At 40.6% G+C, this 10,698-nt stretch overlaps 1 protein-coding gene across 2 annotated transcripts in view; it reads right to left on the bottom strand.

Annotated features, from left to right (window-relative positions):
- The window catches only part of LOC121967023 (protein MTSS 1-like), a 78,159-nt gene that overhangs the window by 59,303 nt on the left and 8,158 nt on the right, over window positions 1–10,698 (bottom strand). For both annotated transcript variants that reach the window (XM_088090862.1, XM_088090863.1), the window contains exons 2-3: window positions 10,561–10,622; window positions 7,428–7,501 (exon numbers count right to left, since the gene is read on the bottom strand). In XM_088090862.1, the coding sequence (XP_087946988.1) occupies window positions 7,428–7,501; window positions 10,561–10,622 (136 nt within the window). The remainder of the gene's footprint in view (window positions 1–7,427; window positions 7,502–10,560; window positions 10,623–10,698) is intronic.

Raw genomic sequence — 10,698 nt, 5'->3', positions numbered from 1 at the left:
CAGACACACACACACACACACACACACACACACACACACACACAGACACACACACACACACACACACACAGAGACACACACAGACACACACACACACACAGACACACAGACACACACACACACACAGACACAGACACACACACACAGACATACACACACACACACACACACACACACACACACACACACACACACACACACACACAGACACAGACACAGACACACACACACACACAGACACAGACACAGACACACACACACACAGACACAGACACAGACACACACACACACTGTGGCACACCTTTTTCCCCAAAGCTACATTATTTTTCTTTGGGGGGTGCATGATGTGCACTGCAGACGGTCTTCCCTGCTGGCGGTTGAGTGTAACACGCTCACTTTTATGACTCCTTTTATGGGCGATTACTAAAATAAAATGCACATAAAGATAATCGTTAAAATGCCAAATATTGGCTCCGATAATCTGTGGATCATTTAAGATCATCGACTGCTCAGCTGATAAACTGTATGAAAACAAAAAAATGTTGTGTATCAGAGCAGCTGAGGGGAACTCTGTCCCTCCGTCCTCGCCTGTCCCCTCAGCGACGTGCACAGTGCCCGGGTCCTGGCCTGCAGAGGGAGCGCTCAATTATTCCATCTCATACTCCCTGAGATGGGTGGGGCCTCATAACTAATGAGGAGTGGTTTGTGGGGGGGATAAAAAGAAAACACACACACACACACACACACACACACACACACAGCTTCACCTGCTGGGCGCCCCTGGTTAATAATTCAAACACACCCTCTGGCTGACTCACACAGGCAGCAGGTCAATGCCTGAGCTCCTGTCAGAGGACGGTATGGAGACACATGAGTCTGAAATACAAACACATGATCATGAATCTGGATTTTTCTCAGTTTCCTGCATTAAAAATTTCATTTTTTTGTTTTTATTTCTTGCCTTTAACCCTTAGGGCCTGCTCGTATTGCTCTGCACATGCAATGCACTTTTCAAGATCAAGCCTTGAAAAATATTATACATTAGCATTATTTTTTACTTTCATGAAGTTTATTTTTTTAACCATCAGTCCTAATCATAAAAATCAAATACTCAGTAATTACTGTTAGGGCTGGGCGATAAAACAATTACGATATAAATCACGAAATAACTTTTGTCGATTGAAATATGAGACGTAGTCGATAGAATGGCGATAAAATGCATTCCAGCCATGTTTTAGCAGACAACACGAACAAACAATGATAGTAAGAATAGCGCCGCGGAGAACCAAATACAGTGAACGATTTGAATGTAGAACGGCTGAGTGTTTGACAGCCACAGCATTTCAAAGCCTCCATGTCTGAAAGTCCGCTCCAGCGCAGAAATGTGCAACACATTTTTTCATTTATTATTACCAGGGGCAGATGTAATGTTTTGGGGGCCTGGGGCCACAAGCACATGAGCTTATTTTCAGCCTTTCTCTAACTGGGAATGTTGGCAGGCTGTTGGCAGCTATAGGAGAAGTAGGCCGACTCAAACGTTTTTAAAATGTCAGTTTGAATGGGTTTCAATGGAGCATTTTTTGACCTTAACAGTCTGAATGTAACTATTTAGTTTCCACAGTGTATTTTAGACTTATTGTAGGAGCTGAGCTGGAAATTCACTGATTACACTCAGATACACAATCTGGACTACATTTATCACATATGCATGAACACACACACAATTAACAAAAAAATGATAATTCTGCACCAGCTGAGTGTGCGTCCAAACATGAAACATGATTTCGACCTGATTTCTACGATTTCCACCTGACAGTGATGAAACCCGGTTGGCCCAACCCTGTGTGTGTGTGTGTGTGTGTGTGTGTGTGTGTGTGTGTGTGTGTGTGTGAGAGAGAGAGAGAGCAGGTGTCACACTGGTGGATAAACTGTCCCAGTAGATGTTGTTAACGGCTGCTGGTTTTGGCTGCAGAGCGTCTCCGTTCATGTGCATTAATTGGACGTACAGTAAGTCTGCATTCACCCCATATGCTCTGTGTGTGTGTGTGTGCGCGCGCGCGCGCATGTGTGTGATCACATTCTCTGTGACGTCAAACCAGGCAGCTGCTGCCGTTGCCGTGGCGATGCCATACCATAATGAGGCCCTTTCAGACCACACAGTGCTGCTGCTGGCACATTAAACAGCACACGAGACGACGAACACCTGCAGCCTCTTTCATGAAACTGACCTCTGATCAGTTTCAGCTTTTTATCCACAATCAAGCAGCTGATTACTGCGACACGGATTCTGTCTCTGCCGCCAATTTTCTGCTTTATATGTCGCTCAATGAGCCGCTGTTTGACTCCCAAACCACTGAGAACACTTCCCAAATCCTGCAGCCGAAGACCTTGAGGCTGGTTTCGGTCTCCAGTCTGATGTGGACCAGCAGAACCAGGACGCTCCCTCACTGCTGCATCACAGTCTGATGTGGATCATCTATCAGACAACCGTCCACATCAAAGACGTGTTGCTTTAAGCACAAATATGTGGAAAGATATCTGACATAACACTGAGCAATAACACTTCATGTATATATATATATATATATATATATATATATATATATATATATATATAGTTAAAAAGGTCTGTTTATTCTCTAAATTAACCCTTTAGGGCCCGCTTCAATATCACACACACCCGTATCACTCTGCTCACAAAATGTGCTTTTCAAAATCAAGCTTTAAAAAATATTATATATGTATGTATATATATGTATGTATAATTATTATTTTTATTATCATTATTATTTTCTATATTATTATTATATTATTTTCTACTTTCATAAAGTTAATTTTTTAACAAGCAACAGTCCTAATCATAGAAATATTCATTAATTTTCAGAATTTTAATTAAAATGAAGAAGTGTCGGCATGAGAGGAACTTTTACTTTTAATTCTAAATTTTGATGGAAAGATTTGCAATTTTATTGTAAATGCATATCGATTCCGAATATCAGTTATCGGTCTCGTTGACCACTAATAATAAATATCGTCCCGAAAACACAATATCAGCCGACCCGTACCATTAACTCCCACTCTGCACTATAAAGCTGTGCAGAGGACATAATTCACATTAACATGTTAAAATATGGACGCTGAACAAATAATATATGAACTGGGTTAAAGGGCAAATCCACTCTAATTTATGAATTCATTTTTAATTCCTCAGATATTTAATCCTGTGAATTATTGATCCTCAGAGGTTTGGTTGATATTAAATTTTAATGCAACACATGTTTCCTTTACTTCCATCTTTTGTTCTTTTCTTCGTCTCTAATAAAAACATCTGCAGGTCACAGAAATATTAACAAAGCGCCACGACCTCTGACCCCTGACCATTTGGGAATTTTATTCTGCTGCCGCTCTGCAAAGAGAATATTTTGAGGATGTTTATTATTCTATTTATCTGAACCCAACACTGTAAAAAATGTCGATAAAACATCATAAAACTGTAAAGAAAAAATAAATTCATAAATTATGCTTTACAGATAAATATGTCACCTACAAATGGATTTTAAAACATTTTTAAAAACAGTGTTACATTTGAATTTTCCTTAAAACCTGAACTTTCCTACTAATGTTCACTCTTAACAATGAACAACAAAATGTTTTTGGCTTAAATATAAGGACACTGACGGAAAAGTTATAATAATAATTTGAAATTGAAAGAAAAAATAATTTTGGTTTTCTAACGTGTAGATTTTTAAATATTAATTTAATTCATAGGTTTTTAATCATAATGTAACTGGTGATGGAATTCCAGTAATTTTACTTTTTGTTTTAAACTGACAGTGTAAATTTAACCAAAATGTTACAATGACAACATTTTTTAATTGTTAAATTTACGGGTTATTCTGTGAAGTTGTCACTGTTTTTTTTGGTTTTTTTTACAGAAATATTGGGGCCACAGCTGTTTATTTAGTTACGTGTTGATCTCTCTCTTATTCATGTGTTTTTTATCATCTTATTTTTGTTATATTTTGCATCATTTTGATCGTCTTTTACTGCATTTATTCTTGTATTTTCTAAAACTTTTTCCTTTTAAGACTTTTAGCCTTTTTTGTGATCTGCTTGTTTTATTAAACAGCTGAACGTGTTTATATGTTTGTTTTTTCCTCCGTGTGACCTTGACAGAGATCCTAAAAATGTGCTGCGTGCGGACACTGCAGATATGACATCACTCACCTGCGACTGAGATGATATCATTAAATGACAAGCTGCCAAAAAAGACCATCTGTGAGCCACTGAGGACTCAACCCCGACACACACACACACACACACACACACACACACACACACACACACACACACACACTGCAGATACTGACTGCTGCAGCATCCACAGGGACTCACTTCACTTTTTTTTACACCGTTTTGTAGGCAACACGTGTCATGTTTAAAAATATCCAAATAAAAGCACTTCCTGTCCCACAGAGGAACAATCTATTAACACTCGACCTTAAAGGTCGAGCGCCGGCTTGATGTCATAAACGCATAAACACGGCGGCAAAAGTCAATGTTTGATCCATAGTAAGAAACTTTTATATTAATTCACATATTAAATATCAATTTTTGATAAAATAAAAAAATGATAAAATATGATTTGATAAAATATGAAATATACCTTTTCTCATAAAATTACGTTATTCTTGTAAAATTTCGACTTTATCTCATAAAATTACAACTTTATTCTCATAAAATTACGACTTTTTTCTTGTAAATTACAGCTTTATTCTCACTTTCTTGAGGTAATTTTCTTGTTCGTTTTTTCATTTTCTTTTTTGTTGTTGTTTACTTTAAGGTAACTTCCTTTAACTTTTTACTAATTTCTTGCATGTTTTTTTCTAATTATAATCATTTTTGAGCTGGACAATGTGAGTGCAGCTCGTCGTTCACCTGAATAGTTACTATAAGGTACATAACAAGCACCGATACTTTGGTATTAAGTTGGCATCACAACTGAAACCATAACAGACTTTGTAAAGCAGATCATCAGGGATTATTTAATTTAATTTTTAATTCAAATTTAAAAGAAAAAAATAAGAAAATAACTTTTTTTTTTAATTTTAACATTTTTTTTTAATTAAATTTAAAATTTAAAATTTAAATTGTTTTTATTGAATTTATTTATATTTTTAAATTTAAATATATTGAATTGAGTATCCAGAATCGTGGAACTTCTATAGTATTGATATAAAATATTATTTTTCTGGTATCTTGCCAAATTACTCAAAAAATCAAATAATCATGTTTCTAATTGAATCATTTAATCTGCAGGATGATCAAATTAATAATTAATGACAGAATGACTATCAACAGTTAAAGCGGAGAGCAGGTTGGGTGATTTGGGTTGTTTTGGTGGAGGCTGGATCCTGCAGTGATTTCCATCTTGTTGCCATGAGCACAAGCAGCAGCAGCCGGCTGGACCTGACAGCCAGCAGCCTCCTGCTCCTCCACCTCCTCCTCCTCCTCCTCCTCCTCCATCCATCTCTCTCTCCTCATCGCCATCTGCCCTCTATCTGTCTCCTCCTCTCCCATCCACTCCTCTGCTGCACACCATCCTCTCTTTTTAAATTCTCCTCATCTGCTTGTTTTTTCAGCTTTGGCCTCAAATTTCACACTTTCTCCTCATCCAACGCTTCCATCTGTTTGTCACTTCTCACTCTCCATCCTTGAAATGCAGCATATACATGAGAAATTCAGCAGACTGGGAAAACTGGTGGAGACGAACTCTTCTGTTCAATAATTCAACACGTGTGTCAGAGTGGACTCTGTCCACACGTCAAACAGGATCAGAGCTGAAGACACTAACAGCCACAGACAACAAAGAAACTGTGAATCTAAGAATAATGTCTTCAGTACGCAGAGACATTAGTTTGTATTATGTGCTTTTCTTAAATATGGGATTTTTTTTAAACTTTAGTGAAACGATATTGATATTTGGATATGAGACACGGAGCGATGCATCCTGGTGTTTCTAAATAATTAATCCAAAGTCCGATTAAAGCTGAAACTAACACAAAGTAGTCTGTAGAAGTCTAAAGAAGGCACTTTCCACCTCTGCAAATGTGGCAGTTTCAGCGCTGTGGCTGTCAAACACTCAGTCAAAGTCCTTCACTGCATTTGGTTCTCCGCAGTGCTATTCTTATTATCATTGGCTGTTCGCGTTGTCTGTCAAAGCATGACTGGAATGTGTTCTATCGACATTCTATCGACTACGTCTCATATTTCAATCGAGGAAAAGTTATATCGCGATCGATATCGTTTTATCGCTTAATCGCTTAATCGAGCCTTGTTGTTTGGCAGGTTACAAGAGGTACTGTAATCAGCGTCAGTAAATCAATTCAAGTGTATGCTAGATGATATGGTTGTTATAGTGTTCCCGTTATCATTATTCATTATTTTTATTTTCTACATTTTATTGCTTTTACTGCTGTTGTTGTTACTAAATATCCTTCTAGCAGGCGGCGAGCAGAGGAGGAAGTCAAAGATGGAGACGTGTGTCTCCACAAACCTCTAATTCTCCCAACAGCTGCTGAAAGAAACCAATAATTCTCCACACTGCACCGCTCCAGGTGTACCAGCTACACACACACACACACACACACACACACACACACACAGAGTCAATGACAGAGCGTCTGTGACCCCGAGCGCAGGAATCATCGTGGTGTTGACGGATTGTTTCCTCGGCTACTGTTGTCATTTTGACATCGAGTCGCCCTGACAGGAAGCTGGCCTACATCCCACTGCACACACGCACGCACGCACACACACGCATGCACGCACACACACACACACGCACGCACACACGCACACACAAAAACTAGAGTTACCTCAAAAGGTTTCCAGAGAGATAAAAACAAAACAATCGAGCTGCACGTCAAAGCCTTCTGCTTCATCTGATCAATCAGGGAGGAAATGTGTATTGATGATCCAGCCCGGTGATCAGGAGGAAAGACTCCTCTGATCATTAGTCAATACTGATAAAGTAGAAATCAATCGAAAAACATGCAAACTACTTCAGCACAAACACAACACAGATCAGAGAACAGAGAGCGCCCTGCTGCGTCTGTCGCTGACGATAAGAAATCACAAATAAATCAGTTTCCCCCTCAGAAAGCAGCAGCTGCCTTTACGCGCACACTTTTTCTCAACCTGACCGCAGATTTCGGGTCAGCTGTTGTTTACACGCGCCGACACGTGTAAACACTGCAACGACACAACGAGAGGAAACAACAACCAGCACAAATCCAGCAGCTTCCATCACTGTTCAGCTTCATCGCCAAATGTTTCAATATCTGAGACTGCATCGAGACAACCCAACGTGAAAACCCTGTCAGTGTGAGACAGAGGACAGAAGGACGGACGAGCGTCCACCTTACCTCGGCTGTTGGTCGCCAGGTCGGCCACCTTCTGAAAGGCATCCAGGAACGCTGCCACGGCAACGACGGTCGTCCTGGAGACACAACAGAGGAGGGTTTGCGTAAGTACGAGAAAATGTCGGATCATACAGTATTTTCGTGCTGCGGTCCGTATGTGTCATATTCAGAGAGAGTAAAATATTAAACACGTAACTAAAGCTAATGTTTCATATCACAATCTACCAAATGTTTTTTTAACATAACTTATCATCTTTTAATTTTTCTCACTCGACCGCTCTTTAGTTTCAGGAGTTGACCTTGATTTTGGTGCGTTTATGTACCGAACTAAAATCAGTGACTGAGTTTATTTTCACAAAATATTCAGTTTTTTTGCTCTTAATCAGGAAAAGACAATATTCCTACGAGGACGTTTACTCAGCAAATTAAAATGAATACTCCTTTAATATTCCCGTTTACATGCAGCGGTGCAGAGTCTGGTTAACGAGTCGTAGCATGTTGTTTATCACGTCAAAATATGGAAAAGTGGGATGTTTTGCTTCTTTGCATCAAAATAGTTTCCGTCTGCTGGAGGTGTGAACACAGTCAGAAACTTTAACTTATTGAACCACCTTCTTCAAAAGGTTGGTGTTATAATATTTCCACCTATCAAAAAAACAAAAATAAAAAATCTGTTGATATCAAAGTGTTTCATGAATTTGATTTGTCATGAATTGACTGAAATTTATCTAAAAATGTGTAAAAAGTGTAAAAAAAAAAAAAAAGTGTCCGATGTTACAGCAGATGATCAGCAGACAGAATAAAACACAGAAGAATTACGGCTCGAATCTTTACTCTCAGACACAGAAGCTGCGAAGATGCTGCGGTGTGTGTGCGTGTGCATGTGTGTGTGTGTGTGTGTGTGTGTGTGTGTGTGTGTGTGTGTGTGTGTGTGTGTGTGCATGTGTGTGTGTGTGTGTGTGTGTGTGTGTGTGTGTGTGTGTGTGCGTGTGTGTGTGTGTGTGTGTGTGTGTGTGTGTGTGTGTGTGTGTGTGTGCATGTGTGTGTGTGTGTGTGTGTGTGTGTGTGTGTGTGTGCGTGTGTGTGTGTGTGCGTGTGCGTGTGTGTGTGTGCGGTGAGGAAGAGGAGGCAGGATGCAGTCAGAGTGTTTGTAATCAGCTGTGACCTCTGGTGACCTCTGGCCCGCTGCAGAGTCTCTGGAGGCTGCTGCTGATCCATCTCACTGATAATGACTTTATGGTGGCATCATTAATCTCTGCCAGCCACAGAAGGTTAATTGAGTTGTGCGTGTGTGTGTGTGCCTGTCCATGTGCATGCATGCATGTGTGTGTGTGTGTGTGTGTGTGTGTGTGTGTGTGTGTGTGTGTGTGTGTGTTGGGGACAAGGCGACAGAACAGGAGAGGAGAGTTTGACATTTAAACACTTAATGAAGCCAACTGATTGGATTTTCATGAGCTCAGGTGATGCAGACATCGTGTGTGTGTGTGTGTGTGTGTGTGTGTGTGTGTGTGTGTGTGTGCGACCTGTGTGTGTGTGTTTGTGTGTGCATGTTTCCCTTTCAGGCCTCCTGCAGACTGATATTTTTGCAGTCTTAGAAGTTTTCTGCAGCTTCACTCTGCGACACGGATCTTAAATAAATTACAGTACGACATCAAGTTTGATGTATGCAGACTGTACGATGACGTCACTTCCCAGCTCGCAGGGAAAACTCCTTCGTAGACAGCGTTAGGTAACGCTATCTACAGGTTGCAATAATGCTTTCTAGAAAACATTTTAATCTAACATTCAAAGAACGTTTTAAGGATGTTTATCATTTTAATAATGTTCCTTTAAGGTTAAATGCTGACTGAGACGTAACGTTTGAACTGCAACACTGTGAGGATGTTTTGGTGATGTTGAGAGGCGACAGATCAGAGAATGTTTATAAAACGTTCCCACAATGTTACGTGAGAACAAAGAAAGAATGTTTTCAAAGTGACATTCAGAAAATGTTATTGAGGACTGAGATTACACAACATTTTTTATTAAAATGTAATGTAACGTGGTCAACAATGAAATTTTTTATGTTTACAGAGAATGTTACCTAAACTTCAAGAAGAACGTTCTGGGAACTTAAAGAAAACTTGCCACTGAAAACGTTACTAAAACGTTGCATAGGTTGCACTGTACTGTTCTCAGACTGTTTTTAAAACTAAAATTTGCTCGCTGGGCTTCTGAATCACTGAGCTACTTTATCGCAGGTTACGACGTACGTCCATGATGTCAACACACACCAACAAAACGTCGGCAGCGTGCGTCATCCGTCTGCTCCGCTTCTGTGGTAAGAGCAAAATGTAAACAACCTTAAATCAAGGCCTCGGTACGGCGGCATTTATGTGTGTCAGAAAATGTCTGAAGAAGAAGAAGAGAAGGTGGAAGGTAGATTTATTGGTCATTTTTTTAACAAAGTTTAAAAAACAAAATTACTCTTGATCTTTGGAGCTGAAGGTGGAGTTGACTAAAATCAGCGGCTGCTATGAAGAGTCGATCCGGTTGCTCGGTGATGTCGCTGCTGAGGGCATCGTTTAATTCCTGCTGCGCGTTTTCTGAATTTGCATCAGAGTCTTGTATCCAAATGGCTCCCAACAAGGTCCGTCCGTCCAGTGCAACAGCTCGATCCGGGATGTCAGGGGTTAACCGTGTCTCTGTGAAGACGTGCGCAGAGCAGTCCCAGATCTCCCGCTGCTGAGTGATCCAAAATCACATCTCACCCACTTCACTCTCCTGCGATCAGACAGCAGACAGAGGAAGGCTCATTCGAGGAGCAGCTCCGCTCCGAGTCAGATCAGCCTCACCGTGATACCGACTCCTTCCCTCCTACAGTCCGGCACTTTCAGTTTCGTTTCTCCCCTCTGGTCCGACCAGCTCGTTGGCGTGTACCGTGGGTGGGGACCTTTTCACGGTTCGCTGCATTCAGTCCAAGTCCCAAACAACTTTTCCCGATGCTGATAAGTGCCAGTCTATCGTAGAAAAGTCGTGACTCAGCAGACGGGATCATGGTGTTGAAAAACTGTTGCTATGTGTGTGTGTGCGTGTGTGCGTGCGTGCGTGCGGGCGTGCGTGCGTGCGTGCGTGCGTGCGTGTACGTGCGTATTACCTAAGCTGTGACTGAAGCTTGCTGGCCTTGCTGATGAAGTCGTCCCACACAGGGTAACTGCCCTGAAGAGAAAAGACAAGAAATCATCAGAATAATAGAAATGTACACGTAAACCTGCAGTGAACACAGAAATGTGGA

Source organism: Plectropomus leopardus, chromosome 17, assembly GCF_026936395.1.
Source record: "Plectropomus leopardus strain MGB_pleo_1.0 chromosome 17, ASM2693639v1, whole genome shotgun sequence".
Classification (NCBI taxonomy): domain Eukaryota; kingdom Metazoa; phylum Chordata; class Actinopteri; order Perciformes; family Serranidae; genus Plectropomus; species Plectropomus leopardus.
Note: the sequence above shows the minus strand (reverse complement) of the source record. Positions and strands in the feature narration are given on the sequence as shown.